This window comes from Calidris pugnax, unplaced genomic scaffold, assembly GCF_001431845.1.
Source record: "Calidris pugnax isolate Ruff unplaced genomic scaffold, ASM143184v1 scaffold20, whole genome shotgun sequence".
In the NCBI taxonomy this organism is placed as follows: Eukaryota; Metazoa; Chordata; class Aves; order Charadriiformes; family Scolopacidae; genus Calidris; species Calidris pugnax.
Window position 1 is genome coordinate 8,481,773 of NW_015094510.1, and position 26,852 is coordinate 8,508,624.

The following is a 26,852-nucleotide window of genomic DNA, read 5'->3' on the forward strand; positions in this document are numbered from 1 at the left end:
CTTTCAAACGACTTTTGTGAGTTTGTGAATGAAGATCTTGCCTTATAAAACCATGTTGCATTTATTCAAATTGTTCATTTGTTCATGTTGGATTTTTCATGTTACTCATTATTTTTGTTCTCTATTATACTTTCAATATATTTGCACTATAGAAAAGCCAAGCTTACCAGTCCGTAGTCGTCCAGATCTTTCTGAATATGTCCTTGTAAATATCAATCTACTTGCTGCGATCTTCCTTTTCTTGGGTGTCAACATACTTCTAAGAAAGAACTTAAATGCAATAGCTAGTACTAAAGTTATTTTGTCCTCAGTTTTCTTCGAAACACTTGTGTCAATACACTTCTGTGACTTCTGATTGTTGACTTTAAGTTCTTCTGCCAACCCTTGAACCTGTTTGTGTCTCTGTTCTGCTTAGGGAACTCCTTTTGCACAGTAGTAGAACACTTTATCAAATGTTGCTGTGGTCTTTGTTTTCTTTGGGTGCTCCTTTTCACCATGGTCTCTTACTGATGTTGCAGATACTCTGGTTGTCTTTGAACAACAATTGCTGGAGGTATTTAAAAGATGTGTAGATGTGGCGTATAGTGACAAGGTTGAGTGGTGGACATGGCAGTGTTAACAGTTGGACTCCATTACCTTAAAGGTTTTTTCCAACCTTAATGATTCTATGATTCTTTTGTTATCTTTGAGGAAAAAGATGTTTTAATCGTGGATGCTTTTTGCAAGTTGTCCCTCAAACGTTTTGGTTTTTTTCGTAGTTAGCTTTAATACAGTTTCATGTTCAATCAGCTGAAGTTTTGTGAATTCCTGCTGTTCCTGGCTATCTGTTTTCCAGATAAATGTCTGGATTCTGTGAAGGAGTCTACTCACTAGTTAACCACAGAGTGATACAGGCATCATAGTTGACTGGATGCTTGCTTTTGAGCTGAAGTACTAATCCCCATCAAGTATTGTATGACACTCAGTATTTTAAAAAAGGGTAAATGGTTCACTTTGTTGCTCAGGCTTGGTGTAGTTTTAATCAGCATTTTGTCTTCTAATGAGTTTTCCACTGTTCACATAGACTTTACCATTGCTGTGATGTCACTAACTTTATATGTACAGAAAAATGTGTATTTACATTGATTTTTATACATTGAGAATTATGCTTAACAGGGTATTTACTATATGCCAAAGTTCATTTAATAAAAGAACTTGATATTTGTATAAAATGACAAAATTCAATGGAGTGAGAAAATACTTCATTTTAATGGAAATTTGTGAACTAATTTTTGGTGTCTATAGCTCATGCGGTTGATAAGAAATTTAAATATCTTAATTATAAGACTACAGTAGACTGATAATTAGACATGATGTAATGTCTAGTTAGTTATGTCTCTTTTACTGTGATGCATATTGAAATCTCAGAAAGAAAATGGTTTAATATTTCTTCTGTTATAGGTAGCCTGCATGCAGCTCATCAATGCTCTCGTTACATCTCCTGATGATTTGGATTTTAGGCTTCATATCAGAAATGAATTTATGCGCAGCGGATTGAAAGAGATATTGCCAGTAAGCGTCTTGTAGTCTCTCTTTGCCTTGCTATTTAAATTATTGGACTATTTGAGCTTGAGAGGGGGAATGGGAGAACAAGTTCTAATAAATTATTCTCAAAGGCATTTTATTAAATCTGGGCATGAGCAGCTAGATATGAAAATCAGTTTTAAAATAAGAATGAAAAGGTGAAGTGTGCTCTCTGAACTTCATGCTGATTCCTCAGCATTTTAGGACTTTGATTTAGAACATGTGACAGACCGCTGTGCACACGCTTGTTAAGTGAGGCATAAGCCATGTTTACCTTTTGAATATTTAACTTAACTCATCTGTTTTTGCAATTTTAAACATAGACTTCTGGAAGTTACTAAAAAGGTTTATTTATGTATGGAAATGCTAATTTTGCAAGCCTTTCTACTTTGCAGCAATTGAAATGTATAAAGAATGAAGCACTAGATATTCAGCTGAAAGTGTTCAACGAGCATAAGGAAGAAGACATGATCGAGTTCTCTCATCGTTTAGAAGATATTAGATCTGAACTAGAATATCCTTTTGATATCGGCAAGAGAAACATGAGCAAAATAAAGTGTATAACGGGCATTTTTTCTGGTATAACTTCTGTTTAAAAGAAGTTATCCATCAACATTTGACTGAAATATTTTTTTTTCCTGGCTATTACTCTCCTTAACTTTCTTACTGAAGTAAATGATGTTTACAACATGGTGTGGAATACAGTTAAGGACACTAGCGCTGAAGGATATTTTCTTTCTATTCTCCAACATCTTTTGCTCATAAGAAATGACTATTTCATACGGTATGTTTAATGCTGTGTTAAATGTTAATTATCAATTTTCTTGTAATTTAGTCATTAATAGAATATTTCTTCCATAAATGTAATGATAAATATAGTTTAGTATTTTTCAGTGCCGATTCCAGTTTGTAAGTAAACCTTTGTGAACTCATATTCAAAAGTATCAGCTTTGAATAAGAATGCTATATATGTTTTTGGTCTCTTCTACTTAGGATAAAATTTTGTATATAAATATAGAAAACCATTTGTGTTGAGATATGAGGCTTATTGACTGCAAGTCTAAGTGATGAGGACAGGTGTCTTAACTGGTTATAAATCATTGTAGTAGCATTGTAATTTCGTGATGTATTTTAGTCAAAGGACAAAACCAGGTGTACACAGAAGTGCACTTTATACAGAAATCTGAAAATAGGCTTAATTCAGAGTAACTTTTGGTTGGGAATTGAGAATTCTCAATATACATTATAAATCAGTGTGAATACCTTAGTGTGTCTTGGAAAAATTGTCAGATAAAGTACGGAAAAGAAGTTAACAAAATATAAATGTTTGAAGTTGCCAATTACTTTCATTTCTAAAACCTGCCTGTGTTGTTTTTGAGGGAACATTGGAGGAAGCAGATATGAACTGAAAAGGGAAGGAAAGTTTTCTGCATAGCATTATGCATAACCTTGCATTTCAGGCATGGTCTAGCACAGCGGTACCCTTAAAGGTTAAGAGTGCTTGCCTGACATGGGTATACCCAGGTTAGACCTCTTCCACCTGAAAGGCTTTGAATTCCAGCTTCCATGTTCTGTCATGGCCCTCGGCACTTTAGAACAAGGTGTTTTTTATTTCTCTTACGTGAAGCAGGGCTTCACCCGTAGTTACAAAAGTCACAACCAGAAAGGATCAAGCTGAAGGAAGAGCCTCCTCTTTACTGTGAGGAAGCAGGAGGAGGTCCTTCCTTCCTGTGTTTCCATAGCAGGACAAATACAGAGTTTATAATAGGATAATTTATCATTAGGTCCACTGTTTTTACTGTGAGGAAGCAGGAGGAGGTCCTTCCTTCCTGTGTTTCCATAGCAGGACAAATACAGAGTTTATAATAGGATAATTTATCATTAGGTCCACTGTTTTTTCAGGCTTTGTGTAAACTGCACTTGTGTAATAAACTGCCAGATATATTCGTCCTTTGAGACTTCTGGGATTTACACCTACCCTTGGAAATAAGTCAGCCCAACTCTTTTGACCTTAGCGTGTTCATAGACAAGATTTTACGTATACATTAATAAATAAATATGCTGTAAATAAACTCATCTCTGTCTTTAGTCCACAGTATTTCAAATTAATTGAAGAGTGTGTGTCCCAGATAGTGTTACATCGAAGTGGAACAGACCCAGATTTCACGTATCGTAAAAGATTAGATATAGATTTCAGCCACTTAATAGGTAAGTACTCTGTTTGGAAATGCTTCTATTCTATCATACTTCTTTATATGTTCCAAAACCCATTTTTGAAATGCTTACAGTATCATACTTCTTTATATGTTCCAAAACCCATGGTAAAGTTGTACATGTGATTAAGAATCTTGTGTTCCCTGTATATGTGCAAGTATGTTTGTTTATTTTTTTTTCAAGATATTTGTGTAGATAAAGCAAGATTAGAAGAATGCGAAGAGAGGGCTTCTGAACTTTCCAGGAAAGTAAGTAATTTTTATGTTACGTGATCATAAGATGGACACAGGGGATTACTTAATAGCTTCATGACTGACGTAGCTGAACGTGGTATAAGTTTTTAAGTTCAAATTATCATTAGTTCTCTGTTAAAGTGGAAACTTGGGATGTTTCTTGTGGGCTAGAAAGCAGAGAAAAGGGGTGTAAAGTAGTTAACCTTAAGTGAGAGTCCTTCTACTATTTATTTCAAGGTTTCATGTCTCCCAAATCAAATCTCCTCAAAATAGACTGAATACTGTATTTGAACAGTTTCTTCAACAAGATAAATAGTGGGAGAATGAGAACCGACTCATTTCTATCTATGGACTCTGAATGACTGTAGATCAATTCTTTAAGCTACTCTGTCTAATTCCAAGTTGAAATACATTAAGTACTTTATGCCATTTCACATAGTAAAGACTTGCAGTGGTGATAGAGATGGTACTTCCACTCAATGGATACATGGAAGTTACAATAGCAGATACGTTGTGTGTGTCCTTAGTATTGTTTATGTGAGTTTCAACAAACACAAAATAAACATTTGGAATCTAAATAAATAAGCTGTGCAGAACTGACTGGTAGCAACAATTTTCTTTTATTTTTCCTTTTAATTTTTTTCTTAGTTTGAAAAAGATTTTGTAGTTCATCAGGAGACCCAGGCCCTGCTACAAAAAAAAGAAGAAAGAATTAATGAACTTGAAGCAGAATTGCAAGCTTTTAAATCACAGGTATAAGACAGTTTAAATGAATTTATGAAGTGTAGTTTTTGAAAGGGACTTCATTTTGCATCTTTTGCCAATTCTAGTTGCAAAAGATAGTACAGTTGAGAGTTTTTTCCAAGAATCCTTGTTATTGATTATTGACTGTTAGTTTCCTTTATTTCTGTTTATACAAAGAATTGTAGTGTGACATTAATTAGCTGTTTGAGTTCCCAGATACTTTTTGTGCCTGAGCTCTGTTAATTAAACTAGTTTCTTATGTTTCATTTGGGTTTTGCTTTCAGTGTCATATATTTCCAAAGTAATTAACCACATAGGGTAATAAGTCTTATGCTTTTAGATTAGCATTCATCACTGTGATCTTTATCCCTCCACAGGAAATTATTCATTACGCAGTTTGCTTTGCTGAAGCTTTACCATGGATATCCAGCAGTGAAAGAAATAACCTGTGGCTGGATAAGACCATTTCCTGATAATTTTTCAATTTTCAAGCATAAATAGATATTTTAAAACGGGATGGAGAGGAATAGTGTGGATTTTTGAGAGTAATACTTGAGCTAACTTGTAACTGCTTCAGCTCTGAAAAATCAGTGTAAGGACACTGTGTGACCAAGTGATTTTTCCTGTGTCTTATTTCCTGGAACAAGAAGCACAGTCTAAAAATGGCTAAAGACAGACAGCATTGGGAAGGCATGCATATAGGAAGGTTATATAACATGTGTTTGGATCATAGAGTCTTTTTTTGTGCTTTTGAGCTTGTTTAATTTTCTTTGTGAGGAAAATAAGCTCTGCTTTGGTCTGTTTAAAAATATCATTCTAATTCACGCCAGAATTAGAATCTAAATGCTGGCCAGAATTAAGTGTTAACATCAAAGTCAAACAGGCTTTAAAAAAAGCAATTACAAAAACTTGCATTCAAAAAAATAATTTTAGTGAGAACTGTAAATAATTAATTAAGAAAGTATTTTTGTGTGTCTTGAAAACACATTTAAAGAATTTTTGTGAGTGAGATGAGTTTTCTCTCCTATTTTACCTTTCCTCTTGCTCACTGTCTCAAATATGTGCAGTCAGTCACCATGGCATATTATTATGCTCCCTAATTATCATACCATGAATTATCCCACTGTTAATGGGATACTTGAAATGTTTTGTAAATATCAAGTAGTTGATTACTACACCTTACTACTCTAAAATCTGTCTTAAGAGGAATCTTTGGTTTCCATATGGCATCAGTTGCTACCAAGCATGACTACTTCCATCTCAGGACCATGTTTTTTTTCCTCTTGGTGTCATTCCTTTACTCTTTCGTTGTATTTGGTATTTGTTTAATGCATTTCTGTTGTTATTAGAGCCTAATTGTTCAGTGTCTACTTGTTACTCTGAACAACACGTATGTTCAGAAATTCAAACAATATTGTGCATGTATTTATTTACTGATATTCAGCTATTACATTTAAAAAATATTAAATTCTCTGCTTATTGTATTTCTCTCCATTTTATAAAAAAAAAAGATTGCTTCAGCTCACAATTATTAGTTAAAAAGTTGATTAACGCTAGTGCCAATTCTTATTTATTCTTTTGTTGTTTTTGTCAGGTACCTATTTATTAATGTTTGAAGGCCCCCTATAGAAGTTCTTAAAATAGTGGACATGAATATATATTTTTTTAGACTTCCTGAAGTGCTAATGAGCCTATCTTGGTACAGCATAGATGTCCTTACACACCAACTTTTATTCTACATAAAAAGACAGCTATATTTTTTGGAAGGAATTTTCATCATTACTTAGTGCTTTCAGCTCTGTAGAATGAGAATGCTCCTATATGGGAAAATGCCTATTTTTGGACAGAATTACTAATCTCTTCAGAATCTGCTATTATGCCCTTGGAATGTTTCTCTGTAATCTATAGGCTAAGTAAGAACACTAGAGACTAGGATGTTTTTGTTGTTGTTTTTTTTTTAATTTGAGCTAAATTATGGTAGTCTAGATAGTTATCTCTGTGAAATTTTATCAGACCCTTCCTAGATCATGATCAGTTAAATATGACAAGTGGGATATAGCTTTTCAGTTGGTCACTTTTGGTGTGCCCCCCCTGGTTTGAATGCTTGCTTTGAATGTTGAGACTTCCAGTTATGAAATCAAAAGCACATTGGGCTCATTATAATTTGTATTTGATTTTCCTGTACAAGAAAATGGCAGACTTTCAATTGACTTGCTGGTTTTTGTCTATGAACTATGATTGTTATGGCATTTTGTTGATAAAACCTGTGAAACTGAGTAAGAATATTTTCCTTACCAGTATGGCTCCTTGCCGCCTGGTTTTCTACCATCAACACGCGGAGATGCATCTATAGTTCCAATAGAAGCTGCAGGACCACATCAACTTCCGCCACCGCCTCCTCCACCGCTGCCTTCTAATGGAGCAATTCCACCACCGCCGCCTCCCCCTCCTCCTCCTCCACCACTTCTGAATGGTTTGGGAGTTCCCCTGGCTTTTGGTGGTGCTCCTCCACCACCGCCTCTACCAGGCCTGCCTGGAGCACAGTGGTCTCCACCTTCATGTACTTTGCCATTTGGAATGAAGCCTAAAAAAGAATTCAGACCTGAGGTTACCATGAAAAGACTCAACTGGTCTAAGGTAGTACTTGTTTATAGAATCATAGAATGTTTTGGGTTGGAAGGGACCTTTAAAGATCATTGAGTTCCAACCCCCCCACCATGGGCAGGGACACCTCCCAGTAGGCCAGGTTGCTCAAAGTCCCATCCAGCCTGGTCTTGAACACTTCCAGGAAAGAGGCAAATACTTGATGTAAAATCTTACACAGAGCTTAGGGTAAATAGATAGTCATATTATTGACAATATAGGGCAATTAATACGTTAGTTAAAAGTATGTAGGATATTACATACATATACTGGACAAGTATCTGCTGACTTTCTGAGATGCAAACCGTTTACATTGGGTCAGTCACTGCACTGTACTGGTAGCTATGCAGGTTCCAAACAAGTGTCTTGCATCTCTCTGGTCGGGGCTGTGGGAAGAAGCATTACTGCTCTCTCCATTTGTCCTTAGTGTAAATGGACTTACGTAAATTTAATGGTTGAAAAAATAGTCTATTTTTTTTCTTCTCCACTGTGACAGGATCGAGTATTCCAGGGCTATCCATATTCTGAGTTATGGAAACTATAATTATTTAGACCAAAATAAGTCAGTAGGAAGTTTTTCAGAGTTTTATGAAGCAATCAAAGCTACAATCTAAAAAGTAAGGTACTTAATATCTAGTTAAACCTGCCGTGTTCAAAGACTATTTAAAGTTTACTGACGTTTTAAATCTAGACCAAAGATAATTTCGTACATTTAGACCTTGGATAACAGAGTATGATGTCTGTGTTGCTTTGTATTATTAGAATCAGTTTGTCCAAAAGCACTTACTGTAAGCATTATCTTCAATCATTATCTTCAATCAGCAATACATTAATAACTCAAAAGATGAGTTGTATAGCAAAAGTGCATGTGTTTTACAGAGCTCTTAAGTATTTCATTTGCTTTAACTTCTACAGAGCACAGTCTCTTTATAGTATCAAAATAATTTTAAAATCTTATTTTGTGTCTTGCTTGTAGATCAGACCTCAGGAAATGACAGAATCCTGTTTTTGGGTTAAGGCAGAAGAAGACAAGTACGAGAATGCTGACATGCTTTGCAAATTGGAACTTACGTTTTGTTGTCAAAAAAGGGGTAAGTAATTGGTGGCTTTCATTTTCAGCTTTTAGAGATATCTTTAAAATTCTCAGGGCTTCAATACTATACCAAAAAATTTCAGATTATAAATTAATGTTCTATTTTTTAAGTGGAATGTGTGGGGAAGAAAAAAAAGTTTGAAAATCCCAGAGTTGTTAAATCCCAGTGAAATATCTTACTTAAAGGGTGAAAATAATTGTGACCAATAAGGAAAACCTCACTAAAAAAAAAAAAAAAATTCTAAGAAATGCTTCTGGATAATACAGACTTTCATTGAGTCACATTTGGAAAAAATATTTATAAAATTTTGTCTGAATACCTTTATAAATTACTGTGACCTAATTTAGAGTCCAGAAGATGTGTTTATCCTCAGAATGCACATAATTGATGTATTCGGGTTCTATGAGGGAGGAGAGTCTTTTAATGAGGTTTTTAAATTTCTGATAGACCTGTAGCAACAGTAATGTCCTTTGATATTTTGCTTAGCTGCTTCAGCTTTTAAAGCCTTGTGGAAGAGCAAAATATTTGAAAGTATTCCTAACTTTAAACCTTTTCTGCCTTTCTGTAAGTAAGTTGCCTAACTAATAGTTGAGGTTATTCTGCCCCATATATAAAATACTTATATTTCCACTGTTATTTCTTAACACATTTCTTGGCCCCCAACCCCCAGCCTTGATTGATATCAGAGACTTAATACTCTGGGGCAGTCAAAGGGGTGCAATGATTAATTTCTTCTCAAATGGAAAAGGCATTATTATATTTTTAGTTTGTTTTATACATTTTGCTTTGATTTTTTTTTTTTTTTAATTTAAGATGGCATTCTCAAGTTTCTCCATTTTTTGTATGCTTTGGTGTGTATTATCCAATAGTACTTTTTTTTACCATAACCAAGAACTTTATTTTGATTTTGTGAAAGCAGGCTTTTATGCTCTTGCAATATTTCTACCGAGTACTACAATTTATTACTGTTGATATTTAATAATATTAAGTATGTTGTACAAAGATAAAAATGCAAGAAAACCTCAGAGACCATAGACAGTTTTTTGCTTGAATGTCTTAGAAGAAGTCTAAAAGATCATTGTGCTACCTTTGTTAGGAGAATTCCCAAGAATATTCCCTGAATTAGTAGGTTGGAAGGTTTAAAAGCCACTGGAGGAAATACTGTTTCCTATGTGTAATTAAACAGTAAAATTTGGGAGACAAGATGATGTTCAGGCCAAACAGGAACATGTTAATGGCTCAGAAGAGGATTGTGAGTCTCCATGGAGAGCAAGAACATTAGAGTTAACAAGATTAACATCCCTTCAAAGTTCAGCTGGATGGACTGAATACATTGTTTTGACAAAACTTAGCAGAAGAGAGTTATTGGATCTACAGTTGAAAAATCAGTGAAGTATACTCTTATACCAAATGGGGGGGCAGGGGGTGATTAAAAGACTATAGCCTGCAGGGACAAATGTAATTTATTTTTTTTTAATAGATGGAGCTTGCTGCTTAATATTTTTTTTTTTTTTAATTTTGAAATACATCTCATCTCATGTGAGTGATACAAGTGTGCCATCATCTTAATTTTTCAAAAGAAGTGGAGACACTAAAGATATTATTCATAACACCAAGTAGGTGTCTAAAGGGTAACATGGAACTAAATTTCATCTTTCTTCAAGTGAGTGGTTTACAGAAATTTGTGTGAATGCTTAAGCACATAAGTAGATGGCACCAGGCACCTCAGTGTCTCCTACTAACAGCATGAATTCTAGTACGAAGAACAGCAGAGTAGCTGCTTTTGTACTCATGACCATGGAGAGAGTGGGTATTTCTTTGTAGCTTATACGTGATAACTTATTGATTGTAATAAAACTTGCCAAAGAAATTGGAGGCACCCAGCTTCACTTCTCAGTCTTGAAGAGATGTAACATCTCGCGTTCTAAAGTAGAATTGAGCTATTCGCTAGATAGTTCTAAAGTAGAATTGAGCTATTCGCTAGATTTGACTTGGAAGCAGTCTCCTGGACTATTTCTAAAGCTTTGTCTCCAAAACCAGAAAGATGAGAAGATGAAAATGATTCTGTAGCCAAATGACAGCGTGCAAAGGATGAGCTGGTTTCCACTCTGTTGAAGGGGCTGCTTATGCACTCTTTTCATTGAAGTCATTGTGTAAGAAGAGGTATCTAGCTGTGGAAGCAGGGACCAGAGTGTTCAATGATGTTTTAAGTGAATTTTATTCTGATTAAGTAAAATCAGAGTGAAGTACTCAAATGTTCAGTAGCTGCGTTTTTCCAGCTGATGTGCCAAAAGTATTTCACTGTTGATGCAGAAGAGGAAGTCTTATGTGTATGTAAATAATCCATTGAGGAATTTGTACTAGAAAAAGGAATACACAACAGCATAGAATAGATTTGAAGCTTTAGCAGATGTTTGTATAGAAGTTATAAATAATGTTGATTCTGAGTGGGTATTGAAGCAACTGAAACAACTGTAGATGTTACGGAGGTATGAAAGTAACATTAAAAAGAGGGTCTAGTTTCAGTGTAGGAAAAATAATGCGTAGTAAGATGGAGCAAAGACTATACATGGAGGAAAAAAAAAATCACTTTGGTAGAGGATGTGTAAAAATATGTCAGAGGCATGTTCTTGAATCATGGAATAACTTAATTTGGAAGGAACGTCTGGATGTCACCTGGTCCAGTCACCTGGTCCAGTCACCTTTGTAAAAGGAGAGTCAGCCTAGTTGATGTTTCTTGGGGCTTTGTCCAGCAGATTTTGAGAAAACCCAAAAAGATGGAGATGTATGGATGGACAACCTGTTCCCATGTCTGTTACCATTGGGGTGAAATTTTTTTTCATAACGTCTTGTTGGAATATCTCTTTTTGCAACGGTGTGTCTGTTGCCTCTTGTTCGTTGTGCACCTCTGAGAAGAATCTGGTTCCCTCATGTTTGTAGCCTTCTATTAGATAGTTGGAGACAGAGTTCCCTTGCCCTTTGTCTGTCTCCAGACTTGACAGCTCTCTCAACCTTTCTGTCTGCGTCTTATGTTTCAGCCCCTTATTCATCTGTACGTGTTCCAATATATCAATATTTTTCTTGAAGTGGGGAGCCCAAAACTGAAGACATACTCCAGATACTTTTCCCTGAGAAAAAAGGGGTATAAAAGAAAATAATCACTTCTTTGACCAACTGGCAATGGTCTTGGTAACTTATTGGAGGAAATGTTTTCACCGTGCAGCTTCTTTAATAATGATAATGATGAGTCCATGTAAGGGCTATGGGTGGTACAGAATCATTTCTCTTCATTTTTTTTTTATTTGTTATAAAGCTGTTTTGGTCACTTTTTGAAAAATTTGACCATTTTGTGAGAGCAAAGTGTTTTGTAAAAATTAAAACTTTGGGCTGGAACAATGAGAAGTATCAACACATCAATTGTTGATGGGATTCTTCTTGCAATGTACTGAAGACAAAATGCAATTTATTTATTGACTCGGAATTTACTCTTGCCTAGGATAAATTTGTAATTTAAAGAGATCTAAGATTATACATATGAAAGAAGTAGGCAAGGGCAAAATAGAAAACCAACTCCTTTGTCATAGGGTACTAGTTCAGAATCTGGAAATATTTCATCCATACAGGGACGTATACTTTCAATGTGAGTACTTGAGAAAAGATTTGATTGTGACTAGAAAGTGTACATATATTTAAAATATTTGCAAGAAAACATGAGCATTTATTGTGAGATGCCTCAAGAAAAAAAACCAAAAGATTCTGGAACCCTCAAATCTTTAGCTTTGTGTCAGCAGCTAAAAGAATAAAAGTAAGGAGTGAAATCACTGCCTTAAAGATCCCAGTGTAGAAGTAAAGTGAATGCTCCATGGCTCTCTCCCTACCTGTGGTGGTGGGGAACAGAGAAAGTAATTGAGAAATGCTGAAAATAAGGTGATGAATGTGAATGGTTTGTACGAATGATCTTTGGTTTTCTGATAACTTTTACTTTTAAAGGCAAAAATTAGGATTTGTATGAAGGGCAGTTAGAGACTTAAAAGAGAAACAATAAGAAATACCAAGCGTCTAAGATTCATCAGGATTATACTCCTGGTTGCAGATCAATGAAGAAAATCTGTGAAAAGCCCTTTTGGCACAACGGTATCAAAGAAATCTCTTACCTACTATAATTCTTTGAAAACATTAAGTGAATATATGACTTAAAGTTAACTGGTACGTGAAATATTGAGCAGCTGAGCTGGAGCAAACCTTGTATGTAATGTCATATTATCTTAAGCCTAAAAGATAAGATGAACAAACGAAAATGCTGGGTATCGAATGACAACTGCTTTATAGTAGATGTGTTGGAAGCCTGATGGAAGGAGAATAATCACTGATGTGTGATGCTAATATGCTGCCAACTTTACTGCAATGATTAGACACACAGGCAGGGGAGTAGCAGTTTGCATAAAAGGTAGCATGAAGTGTAGCAGCGTGAAAATCTTGTGTTTGTGTGTGGAAAAGCCTACTGTGCAAAACCTTGTGAATGTAAATTCCTTCTAATAATATTATACTGTATTAATAGTTCTCGGATCAGATGATGTTTGTGATGAGAAAATGCTGAGTGAGATTAGAGAAGCTGCAAATTTTGTGGCAATAAAGTGGGAGATTTAACTACTTGCATATGTGTTGAATCGATTCCTTATCAGGATGTTTCCAGAAGATAAAAGCCTTAGAGGCAACAAATTACTGTTTCAAATATTCCTGTAACCTGCGTGAAAGGGAGCTGTTCTGGGAATGGGCTTAAGTCATGCACAAGACCCAGGGGGTCAGAGGAGGAGAGGAAGAGAGAATGATCACTGTCTTAAAGTTGTACCAGGAGAGAACAATCCAACCAAATCTATTATACAGGTGTTCAATGTCAGGACAGGGAACTGAATAAAAGAGGCAGATGGTCAAGCAAGCATGACACCCATGCCTACTAGCAACCCTGAGGCTATTCTGAAAATGCCACATTAAAGATTTGAGTAAACTCTGTATTGTAATTTAGAAAAAGCCCAACAAAGGCTATGGGGTAAAAAAATGCGTGTGACTCAATAGAAAAATTAAAGACAGCATCACAGGGAAAAGGGTAGCATTAAAAATGTGGAAATGCCCAAATGAAGATAACAGGAAAATGTAGCTAAATATAGCTAGATGGATGTAAAACAGGACTTTATTCTCGTGTTCTTTTAGAATTCTGAATTTTCTGCAAAGGATACCTCAGCTGATATTGAAAAATGTATTTAATTTTTTGAAAAAGAAGTTAGGGAATTGGTTGGGACCGCTTTGTGACAACTTCAAACAATCAGCAGTTTCTTAAGAACACCAGACAAATTCAGGGGTAGTAGGTCCAAAAGAAATAGGAAAGGATGTAACATTCCCAGTCTAGAGGTTGTAGGAAGAGGAGCTTCCTCTTTTGGCAAGTGAGGAGAATGGATTATAAGTAGTGATAAGGGTAGCACAGTGTCTTATTAAGTAACATCTCTTGCTGCAGCTCTTAACTGTGCTGGGCAAGGGGGATCACTGGTCAGACCCACTAGGGCATTTATTAGGTTCTTAACCATGGATATAAGAGTGCCTGTTTGCTTGGAGTAGCTTCAAGCTATTATGTTTAAGACTTAAAATGCTGATATAAGGGAAGTTTTTATATGCAAATGCTTGGTCTTGTCACTTACAGGAAAGAGAGAGGGAATGAAACACTTATAGGCAATGTACTTTGTTTGTGGGGAGACTTTGAAGAGTACTGGTGTGGAGAACATAGAGCAGTAAGTTGGTGGAAGTCTGGGAATAAGTGTAATTAATGTAGTAAGACTGTAGAAGTGAGGCTTAAGAATAGGTGGAATGTGTGCTCAGGATAACTCAAGAGAGAACCAGCTACATGTTGTTTCAAGTCATCACTTAGGTGCTTGAAGTGGTTTGCCAAAGGTGGTTCCAAGACTTAGGAGGTTGCATGGAACTTACAAGAAAGCAACCTCTAAGCAATTAGAAATCTTTGGAAGCATTTAAACACAAAATGACAATTTGTTTAATGTATGCAAAATATAAGAAAGGTAATAGTTTTCTGAAATACATGCTTTATAATTAGTGTGCTTGGTTTGTAAATATCCTATTAATAAGTTGATTAGACCCAATCCAATGAATGAGGTTTTTTTTTTTTTAATCTGTTATGTTTAAAGTGTTAAAATCCAAATGAGGATTAGAAATTGCAGCTCAACCAAACGAGAAACCTCTCCTAAATTCTTCATTATGTTTAACAATATGCAGATAACCGCAGTTAATGGGAGGTGGCATGGAAAATTAGAAATTGACTCTTCTTTCTTTTCTAGATACTAAAGGGAACTGATCTAGTAAACTCGAGAGAGGAAGATTGCATGATCTTTCTGTAGGTTTTTTTTTATTATCAGCTGGGACAGATTTTCATCCTAATCTTATTGGAGATGGCAGTGTCCGATCCCATCACAACAGAACTCCTGCCAGACTTGATTATTCAGAAATAAAGCACTTCTCTGGGAGTGCTATCTCTGTTGGCACTTGTCTTGAAAAGGTCAATATAGTTCTCTCTAATTTTTTTCTTTTTTTTTTTTTTTTTCCTTCCCTGTATACCCTGTAAGAAAAACCATCAAGGCCTAAACTGCTATGGTGCCAACCAAGTTTCAAACATTTTAAACCAGAAAAGAGCAAATGCTAGCAAGAAGGTCAAATCAGCAATATGAATTAGTTCAGTGCTGTATTTGACACGCCACAGCCTCCCCAGCATGAGCAATAGAACTTGTGATCAGCTGCTGAAGGACTATGTGGAGCCCAGTGTCCTCATACTTTCCTCTCCTGGAGGAGGGTTTACACAGAAGTTGAAGGAGGATTTACAGAGAAGTTGCTCCAAACCGCGCTGCTTACAGAATCATGTTATTATAAATCTGTAGGACTGCCAACAGGATAGTCTAGTAACTTCTGCTAATAATATAGCACTGAGGAACTTGAGTTACATTTTGAAGTTACAATTATGGACTGTGTACAAGTAGAATTAAAGCCTGCTAATGTGTTTAAGTTTGGCTGCCTTGCAGGATCACCTTAACTACGCTTTAAATCAAATTATTCTAAAAGATTTTTGCATATAAGATTAAAAAGGAAAGAAAGATTTTTTTTTTCTGAAGAATGCAGGAATCAGTTATAGGCATTTCCAAAAGACAGCAACCAATGACTTCTATAAAGCACTGAAATGTCAGTGGTATTTTGCAATTTTAATATGTCATCATCAGGAAGAGATGGTATATTTACTATTGCATCAGTGGTAAATTTATTAGTTATTTATCTTGCAATTTTAATATGTCATCTTTCCATTGAAGGAAGAGATGGTATATTTACTACTGCATCAGTGGTAAATTTATTAGTTATTTATATTCTTAACAGAAAGAATGATCTCTGTTCTTATCTTATTTAGATATCTGTATCAAATACATTTGTTATGTACAGATTGAGACATAAGAACCCATGAATAATATTCTTGTGGTGGGTTGATGTTGGCTGGCAGACAGATGCCCACTCAGCCACTCTCTTATAAAATGGAAAAGCTTGTGTGTGGAGTCAGAGACAGGGAAATCTCTTATCACTTGCTGTCACAGACAACACAGACTCAATTTGGGAAAATGAATTTATTTTAATTTTTTTTTTCTGTCCTACCACGGATAGGAGAAACCTTCAGTTATTTATTCTGTTAAATGTACTTAAGGAAGTAGGATGTGCATGAACATCCTAAAACATGACTATCATAGAATTGTCCAGGCTGGAAGGGACCTCCAAAGGTCATCTAGTCCAGCCTCCCCACAGTCAGCAGGGACACCCCCAACTAGACCAGGTTCCCCAGGGCCTCATCGATCCTCACCTTGAATGTCTCCAGGGATGGGGCCTCAACCACCTCCCTGGGCAACCTGTTCCAGTGCTCCACCACCCTCACAGTAAAGAGCTTTTTCCTAATCTCCAATCTAAATCTGCCCTTTCCCAACTTAAAGCCATTTCCCCTTGTCCTGTCACTACAGGCCTTTGGAAACAGACTCTCCCCATCTCTCTTATAGGCCCCCTTCAGGTACTGGAAGGTCTCCCCGGAGCCTCCTCTTCTCCAGGCTGAACAACCCCAGCTCCCTCAGCCTGTCCTCGTAGCAGAGGTGCTCCAACCCCCTGATCATTTTAGTGGCCCTCCTCTGGACCCGCTCTATCAGGTCCATGTCTTTCCTATATAGAGGGCTCCAGACCTGCACACAGTACTCCAGGTGAGGTCTCACCAGAGCAAAGTGGCAGAATCACCTCTCTGGACGTGCTGGCAACACTTCTATTGATGCATCCCAGGATGTGATTGGCCTTCTGGGCTGCAAATGCCCACTGCCTGCTCATGTCCAGCTTCTCATCCACCAGCACCCCCAAGTCCTTTTCCTCAGGGCTGCTTTCTAATTCCTCATCCCCTAGTCTGTATTGATACTGAGGATTATTCCGGCCCAGGTGCAGAACCCTGCACTTGCTTTTGTTGAACCTCATGAGGTTCCCCTTGGCCCACCTCTCCAGCCTGTCCAGGTCCCTCTGAAAGACATCCTGTCCCTCTGGTGTATCGACAACACCACACAGATTGGTATCATCCACAAACTTACTGATGGTGCTCTCAATCCCTCTATGTCATTGATAAAAATGTTGAGTACCGGTCGTTGATAAAAATGTTAAACAGTATTGGTCCCAGCACCAACCCCTGAGGGATGCCACTTGTCACTGCTCTCCATCTGGACTTCAAGTCATTGAGTACCACCCTCTGGATGTGACCATCCAGCCAATTCCTTATCCACTGAACAGTCCACCCATCAAAACCATATCGCTCCAATTTGGCGAGCAGGATGTCATGGGGAACCGTGTCAAAGGCCTTACAGAAGTCCAGGTAGACTCTCACTTTCATAGTGAGATAACCCCACAAACATGTGGCAAACAAAAAATGGAAAACCTGAAGAGGGCATTAACATGCTGGTGGTTGGAATAATCTGACAATAACATTTAGTTTGTAGTTTGTTTCTTTTTTTGAGCTAAAAATTGTGGTACCTTTTTCCCTTTATTCTTTTTCTGCTGCAATTTCTTAGGATGAATTCTCTCCTAATCAGTACCCTAATCTGAGTACATCAGAATGTCAGTAACATTAGATCAGGATTCTAGTAGGACCGTGGAAAAGAGGCAGTCACAAAATATTAATTTTACCTTCATTTTAACGTGTTTTAATTGTTTTGCTTTATGGCAGAGTTGCAGTATGTGTTATTAGGTTATTGGTTCTTACCTTTTACGTACAAACTATTTATTATTTCCTGTCAGCTTCAAAACAGATTGAGTGCTTTCCCTTCTCTTCAGTGAAGTGCCTTGAAGGAGTAGCTCCTGTAGTTCACCTTTACCTCTTTCTTTCAAACAAGCGATTCTTTTTTTTTTCATAGCTGCTTTCTACCCAAAATGCAATGTAGGTCTGCAGTCAATTCATGTTTGATGAAAATATGACAGTATATTCAGGCTAACAAAAGCACTACACTCCCATTTTGCAACACTGTGGTAGGAAAAGCCTTCAAGGGCTTGATATTTTAGAAGGAACAAGAGTGTTCTTTTATTGATTTCTAGTAGAGAATGTTTTTACAATGTGAATAAGTAAAATCTTAGAGGAGATAGATAGTATTTTCATGTATCCAGAGCGGAAAAAAGTCTGCTCTGTATCATAACTCCTAAACCATAAATACCAATGGAATGGAAAAACAGCTTTGGAACTTAAAGTGCGAGTTAAAGGAGGTCATCACCATCGAACAATTTTGTTTATTTAAGGAAAAAACCCTTTTAAACAACTTGTATGTTTGTCCCTATACCAGGAAGGATCTTACAAGAATTAATTTCATGGAATCATAGAATACTGAGTTGGAAGGGACCTCAAGGATCATCTGGTCCAACCTTTCTTGGCAAAAGCATGGTCTAAACAAGATGGCGCAGCACCCTGTCCAGCTGAATCCTAGAAGTGTCCAGTGATGGGGAATCCACCACTTCCCTGGGGAAATTATTCCAATGGCTGGTTGTTCTCATTGGGAACATGTTCCTTTTGTGTCCAATTGGAATCTCCCCAGAAGTAACTTGTACCCATTACCCCTTGTCTTTTACATGTGACCCCTTGTGAAAAGGGTGTCTCCATCTTCTTTGTAGCCACCCTTTAAATGCTGGAGCATGAGGATCAAGGTCAATTCTAAGCCTTTTTTTCTCAAGGCTGAGCAAACCCAGTTTTCTCAGCTTTTCCTCATATGGCAGGCTTTCCAGTCCTTTGATCATCTTTGTGGTCCTTCTCTGCACCCTCTTTAGCCTGTCCATGTCTGTTTTTGGTATAGCGGGGACAAAACCGAACACAGTATTCCATGTGTGGCCTGAGAAACAAGACCTGACACTTGTCCTTGTTGAAGTTCATAAGGTTCCTGTTAGCCCACTTTTCCAGCCTATCCAGGTCCTCCTGCAGGGTTACTCCCCCTTCTGAAGTGTCCATCTCCCCACTCAGTTTGGTATCATTGTCAGACTTCATCAGGGTACACTTGATCCCATCATCCTGATCACTTATGAAGATATTGAACAGTGTTGGACCCAGTATCAATCCCTATCAATCCCACTTATGACAGGTTGTCAGTTTGAAAAGGAGCTATTTACCACCACCACCTGGGTGCAGCCTGTCAGCCAGCTCCCCACCCCCTGCACAGACCACTTGTCTAGACCATAATGCAACTTGCTAGTGTTTGTATATTGCACACGAGGTATAAAACACTATACACCTACTACAAACTTATTTTCATGGGTTTTAACTCCTTTTTAGTTTTGTTTATGCACTAAGTGCTTTTGATGAATTTCTAATCTAATGTTACAAGCGTTTATATCTGACTAAAGGTAACACTATATTTGAGTGCAATAAAATCTTCATTACAACAGTGCTTTTATTGTAGCCTTGTTTCACTGTGAGCTAAGAATAATTTAAATGCAAGAAAACAAATGTTTAACAAACCTTATTTGGCAAACCTTCAAAGTTGCTGTTGAAAATTATTAGCATTTAAATTTTCATGAACAACACTTTTTGTCCTGTAGAAAATCTACCGTTTAGTATCTCAGTGAATGGCTTGATTTAGAGAAAATTCATTTCAAGGACAATTCAGTTATTTTAAAAAAAGTAATAAAATCAAACAAGGAGATTACTTGTCAGTGGAGGAGTTGCTTCCAATTAGAAGTTGTTAGACAGCACTTGGGTGGACACTGGTATGCTGTGGAGAATATAGCAGTGTATTTGGCAGAGCTTTTGTTTCTGTTTGCATTTGATCTGGTTCTGCTGGAACAATATTTTATGTTATTCACGTGCAAAAAGCGTATAGATATTTTCTTTCCTTACCCACCAAGATTACTGCTGTGGTTTGGGCCAGGCTGGCCAATGACAAGAGAACAGATGCTCTCCTCCACCTCTCGTTCCAAGGAGAGGAAGAAGAGAGATAAAGAGATTTATGAATTTAGGAAAAAAACCTAACAAAATATTAATAATAAAATTAATATTGGAACTAATAAAATAGATACTATATATAAATATACATATACAAAACTGTATCAAGTCCCCAGGAAGATGTCACCAACAGGCACTGGAAAAGTTCCAGACTAGACTCGGTGATAAATGGGAACTGGATTCCAAAACTCACTGATGGGCATTGAAGGTAGATAAACTGACAAGCAGGTCTTCCTCAGACGTTGAAGAAGAGCCCACCCGACTCCTGTACTCCCTCAGCTTTTATACCGAGCGTGGTAGATGAGATGAAATACTCTATTGGTCAGTTTGGGTCACCTGACCCAACCCCAAACCAGGACAGCCATGTATTCCTCTCTACCTACTAGCTCCATGTAAATACGATCTATTGAATATGTAATATCTTTTCTTAATTACAATAGGGTCTTATATAAAAGACAGTAAGTTGATTACTTCATGTGAGCATTTGAGAAACAGAATTGCATTGTGGGCTGCTCTTCTCTGCCTGATCTCTACATGACAGATTTCTCACAGTTTCTTCATTCTAAATAGATTCTTCTAGTATGAAAATATCTTGCCTTAATTGTTTCCTAACAGACTTTTTAAGGGGGCTCTTTCAATATGTTTTATGAAACAAACATCACTGTAAAGGATGTGTATTTTATAAGTGTCCTGTGGCTGGGGTTTCCCTGCCCTCCATTAATAGCAATCAGATTCTGAAGGTTATATGGGAATGGAGAGAACTTAATTGACCTGAATGGCAGGATTTCGTGGGGGGGATTAAATCAGAGTTTCAACAAAAGATTCTTTTACATTGTGTATCATTTAGCTCAGCATTCTGAAAACTTTCCTAATATGACAGGAAATGTCTGCAGGATTTTATTATTATTATTATTATTATTGTCTGGCACAAAAGTTAACTATTGTTTCACTGTAAATATTTGTGTTTTCAGATACATTCTTCTGGATCATTTTGTTCTTTCAGTTTCATTTAAATTAAGAGAAAGAAGACACTGGGCAGCAACATATTCTGTAGCCTTTAACAACTCTTTAGTTCTGTTTTATGGCTTTGGTTCCCCACTCTTCCCATTTTTACAAGTTACTGGTCCTCTATTTTTATTTCTAACTCACAAGATAGTTCTTCTACAACCTTACTCACCTCTAACAGCACCTGAGTAATGAAACTTAGAAACCTTATCTGCTCTATTATTCAGCTTAACGGTTGTAAAGACTAAATGTTTCCTGCTGTGCAATCTGACTTGTCCTTTGATATAGAAATGCCTGTTTCTAAAATTATAAACGTATATGTATAGCTGTCGAGGGTAACAAGCTAGAAAGAGCCTTCTTGGGGTGACTGCTTATCTTTGCAGTTCTTTGATCATGCGGTGTAATGCCTTGTGGTGCTTTAAATTCGGCTGGATTTGATACACGTGCAGCAGAATGTTGGTTTTTTGTTGCTGGTATTTCAGAGCAAGATCCCAAAGTATCAGGTCATCTATTTGAACCAGCGGGAAGATGGAAAGAGCAACTTAAATGTTCAGCAAGATTGTTTGAGCGAAAGCTGCTATCGAAGCTGACAAAAATGGAGGGTAGTTGTAACTGGAATGCGTGAAGAAAAACTGGGAATCGAGGCTGAGTTGCACATAGCAGGAGAAATCTTGGTGTGTGGAGTTCAACAGATCTATAATGCTGCTGTGAAAAGAAACAAACCTGGATAGATAAAGCTAAAAACAAACTGTGTTAAATCATCCTAACTGCAGAAAGCCAAGACAGAAAGTTTATTGTCAGTAGTAATCTAGTAGTATGAACTAAATTGCTCTTTTAACGCTCTCTAGGAGAGAAACAGGAGTGATAAATGGAGGGTTGGACTCGGTCAAACTTGAAAAAGGGGAAGATAGAATCCATTCACTGCTACCTGTTGACTCTCAGAATGCACCTGTGAGTCTTCCTTATTCAGCAAAATAAGAAGAGAGGTAGTGAGCAAGTGGGTACAAACGGTGAGTTAAGCTGTGCTGGTGCTGATTCAGATTCTTCCATTTATTATAAAACATATGTCACTTGAACAAAAAAAAAAAATGTTCTGTTTTGAGAACAGAATACCGGTATTCACTGCAAGCAGCCAGTTCTGATCTTCAGGTTACTGCTGCTACTATGGAACAAAACTCAAAGTATGAAGCATATTTGGGACTAAATAAAAGCCTTTCTGAAACAACAGTGGCAAAAATGAGTCAGTATGAAAAGAGTAAGAGAGGTTAAGAACAAAGAATTTCATGTGTCGAGGGGTTATCGTGCCTCTGATTTTGTTAAGAAAATACCGTGGTTTATTTTGCTAGAACTTGTGCCTGCCTTTAGAGTGAAATGGAAATTATATAAGGCTTAACTTCCTTAAAAATAATAACAAAAAATTGTTCATTTGTACTGCTATCACTCTTCTGGACTGTCTCTGTAGCTCTTGGTACTTACTAGACTCCAGTCTCTGAAGATAAGTCTTATTCTTTGATCACCAGTTGGATTTTTCTGTTTACTTAGGGTAATGTTTGTATTCAGTCTTCAGGGGGTGAAATAAGTCATATAGATATAATCAAAGTATAATTCTGCTGCAAGAACCACATTTACTGATAATGATGATTCAGATAGTTATATATTCAGGTCAGTTAGAATGAATACTTTGTTACTGTTTACAAGTAGAACTAATAAATAATTTTGATGCATATGAGATTAGACTAATTCCTCAAAAGTCAGCGAGGTCTAGTGACTCAGTAATTAACTGTTATGCATATGTAAATGTAATGGGAAGAGAGGGATAAAATCCTATTTCACAGCGTTTAGAGATGTTAATGTAATCAATGTGGAAAGGACTAAAACTGATCCAAAGCAGGCTTATTTTTCCCTTCTTATTTTTCCAGCATTTAAAAATTTAAGGCTAATACGAAGATGTGTGACCAGATAGGAAACAGATACTAGTAATGTTGTTGTTACTGTGTGATAAATTATATTTTTCTTCGTAAAAGATATGTAAAATAACTGAATGTGTGCGTGACTGGACTGATTATTCAGAATCTCTGTAAAAGAATCTACATCATCTTCAGTTTCACAAACTATAGCACAGACTTTGAAGACCAGGAATTCAAGAAGCTTTAATGAAACGAATTTTGTTTTCCTGAATTGCTGAAGGAATGGCAAGTTTTCTGGACAGTTTTAAAAGCATGCTAATTAGAAAGTCTTTTAATATTTAGCCTAAAACTGTATTCACAGTATTTCTCTGATATGCCAGCTTTGGTAGGTATATTAGGTTTTCTATTATCTATTTCTAATGCAGAAATACATACTTTCTTTTAACATAAGAGGAAATAATTTCCAGTGAAGTTAGATTCAGTTTTATAGTATGGTGTGGTATTTCTGTGTCCTCTGGCCAATAAAGATGAGAATTCACTTGCAATTCCATCGTCACCATCATTTAGTCTCTCTCAAATATGTGAGAGGTAACAGTGTTTTAGTGAGAATGAATGCTGCAGGTCTCTCCCATTTGTGGTAGGATACAATATTCTGAAATGCTGTACCTTAAAGCTTGGAACAGACGCTTTCTCGGCTTGAATCTCTTTCTCCTTTTACGATTGGCTGATCACTTCATTCCTTAATGTACCACAAGAGTGTGTCATAGCACAGTGAATGATCTGTATTACTGAATATCTATTACAGATTTGAGGAAAGATGAGAGAAAACTCTAAGAAATACAAACTTCGGCAGTAACATCTTTTGTACTCATGTAATAAGGCTGAAGAAATGTGGTTCTGGAATTGCAAGATAAATAGGCATAATTTCAGCTAGAAGACTTTTTTGCAATTTTTTGGGAATAGTGAGGTCAATGTTATTTCCTGCAAGTTTGTATTTCAGTATTGTTCTTGTAACCCAGAACCTACTTTCCCAGTTGATTCCTCTGTGGTTTTTGTATTATTTTTTTTAATATTTGTCTTTCTACTAGGGAAAGCTTTTAATAGAACATTTTTATTTAAAGACAATCATAGCATTTTATTAGTTATTTAGCTGAGTACAAGTAAATAGCATGTACCTTTTTTGTGGGGTTTATGGTACTCTAACTGTTTTGACTAAGATAAGTAAATTTATTTGTTATTTTGAAATGCTGCAGTTGGATTGTATTGCATTAAGGTATCTATGTCATTTTAGTGTTACTACTTACGTAATTTACTTAAATTTTTCCTGGAAAACTTGCTCATGGATCCAGCTGTTGTTCATATCTGTGATGTTATCAGCAGTCATGAAAAATATGCTCTAAAATATGGGGAAACTGATGCAAAGGGAAAGTACAGTACAAATGCAAACGTGGAAAGAAATTAAGTTTCTTGAAAACATTTTTACCCTATGTATTTCTGAATACAACAAGTAAAGGTAAGCAGTAGTTAGAAAAATCACTTGAAGACAGTGTTTCACTTAAACTATAAGGTATTTTAACATAGACTCTGGAAAGAGACAGGAGAAAGCAAGGACTATTTGCACACAATTAGCCTGTGGATGTATGAGAGCAATGCTAGTCTGAGCTTCATATACCAATATATACCAATCTGATAGCCTTCTCTGACGTTATAACTGGATGGCTGTATGAGGGGAGGGCAGCAGATGTCATCTACCTTGTCTTCAGCAAGGCTTTTGACGCTGTCTCCCATAACATCCTCATTAGAAAATTAAAGAAGTGTGGGCTAGATGAGGGGGCAGTGAGGTGGATCGAGTCCTGGCTGCGTGACAGAACTCAGAGGGTTGTCGTAAATGGAGCAGGGTCAAGTTGGAGGCCTCTAACCAGCGGTGTCCCCCAGGGGTCAATACTCAGCCCAGTCCTTTTCAACATACTCATCAATGACCTGGACGAAGGGACAGAGTGTATCCTCAGCAAGTTTGCTGATGATACCAAGCTGGGAGGGCTGGGCAACACTCCAGAGGGCTGTGCTGCTGTCCAGCGAGACCTGGACAGGCTGGAGAGCTGGTCAGAGAAGAACCTAATGAGGTTCAACAAGGGCAAATGTAAGATCCTGCACCTGGGGAGGAAGAACCCCAGGCACAAATATAGGTTAGGGGTGGATCTTCTGGGAAGCACTACTGAGGAAAAGGATCTTGGGGTCCTGGGGGATGGCAGGATCTCCATGAGCCAGCAATGTGCCCTTCTTGCTAAGAGGGCCAATGGAATCCTGGGCTGCATAGAGAGAAGTGTGGCCAGCAGGTTGAGGGTGGTCATTCTCCCCTTCTACTCTGCACTGGTGAGGCCACAACTGGAATACTGTGTCCAGTTCTGGGCTCCCCAGCTCAAGACAGACAGGGAACTGCTGGAGAGAGTCCAATGTAGGGCAACTAAGATGATGAAGGGACTGGAGCACCTCCCTTATGAGGAAAGGCTCAAAGAGCTGGGGCTCTTTAGCCTGGAGAAGAGACCTCATCTATGTTTACAAGTTCCTAAAGGGTGGGTTGAAGGATGATGGAGCTGGACTCTTTTCAGTGTTTTCCAGGGATAGGATGAGGGGCAATAGTCATAAGCTGGAACATAGGAAGTTCCACTCAAATATGAGGAAAAACTTCTTTACAGTGAGGGTGAGCCCTGGAACAGGCTGCCCAGGGAGGTCATGGAGTCCCCTTCTCTGGAGATCTTCAAGACCCGCCTTGATGCAGTCCTGAGTAATGTGCTCTGGGCAATCCAGCTTTGGCAGGGGAGTTGGACTAGATGATCTCTAGAGGTCCCTTCCAACTCTGACAATTCCATGATTCCATGATTCATTTGAGAATGAATTGTATGGTTTTTGGTTCAATATCTGGGCTCTGGTACTACAGTATATCAGACTTGCAGTAATCAAGCAAGATTTTTCTGCTTTTACCATATAACCCGTTTTTCACACTGATTTTGTTGGAGAGAACTAAAATCTAAGCTGCTTGCATCTCTCAAAAAGTTGGAAGGCTGTGCTACTGTCAGGAGCAGCACAGGGAACACTGTTATGTTATTTTCCCCCTTTTATTTTGTGTTCTTTTAATTTGGAAATCTAAAGAAGAGATGTTGGCATTTTCTGTAATTAATCATATCAACCTAACCCCTTCTCTCTGTATTACGTTCAGACATACTTTTGATAAAGGTGTTAATATCAATCGGGGGAGTTCCAGTGGTTTGTACCCCTTTTGTGTTTTCTGCTATTTAATAAGTCTAACTATAGGAAGCTATAGCTCTTACAGAGCTGTGAATGAGAGCAGCCCTCTATCCCAAAGAAAAGAAAAGAGATTGGTACCTGAATTATCTGGTGTCTTAAAGGTATGTGATGCAGTTTCCTCTTACTGTAGACACCTTGATGAATATGTTATGAACATAGAAGTTTTACCTGTTAGAGTTCATAATGTTTTCCTGATAAATGAACTTGTGATTACAGTTACTAGAAGGTACTTGCATTTTTTTTTTCTTTGTTAGTTTTTTTTTTCTCTTTCAAGTCTTTCTTCAAGATAAGCAGAACTTTAGACATTCCATGAGGTCATAAAATTAAATAAAAGATCATTGAGTCATTTTGTATGTTTTTCTCAATGCTTTTCATTATTTTTTTTTTTTCTGTATTAGACCTGTCCAAAATCAATACTTAAAATGGGCACTCTTCTGAACAGCCTTGAATAATTGGTTTATTACAGGAAATATTAAAGCATATAATCTAAATGAAGGTATGCTCCATTTACCTTCACTTGCAGTCTCGTTATGGCTTGAGACTATGAGAGTTTAGTGTTTAATATGATGAGAACACAAAGTCTTAATGGTGTAAATCACATGCTTAGACA

General features: G+C 37.1%; 1 protein-coding gene across 2 annotated transcripts in view; it reads left to right on the forward strand.

Annotated features, from left to right (window-relative positions):
- Window positions 1-26,852, forward strand: part of DIAPH3 (diaphanous related formin 3) — a 234,753-nt gene that overhangs the window by 50,392 nt on the left and 157,509 nt on the right. For both annotated transcript variants that reach the window (XM_014965690.1, XM_014965691.1), the window contains 8 exons: window positions 1,441-1,551; window positions 1,959-2,077; window positions 2,231-2,347; window positions 3,653-3,771; window positions 3,961-4,025; window positions 4,659-4,763; window positions 7,053-7,391; window positions 8,374-8,488. In XM_014965690.1, the coding sequence (XP_014821176.1) occupies window positions 1,441-1,551; window positions 1,959-2,077; window positions 2,231-2,347; window positions 3,653-3,771; window positions 3,961-4,025; window positions 4,659-4,763; window positions 7,053-7,391; window positions 8,374-8,488 (1,090 nt within the window). The remainder of the gene's footprint in view (window positions 1-1,440; window positions 1,552-1,958; window positions 2,078-2,230; window positions 2,348-3,652; window positions 3,772-3,960; window positions 4,026-4,658; window positions 4,764-7,052; window positions 7,392-8,373; window positions 8,489-26,852) is intronic.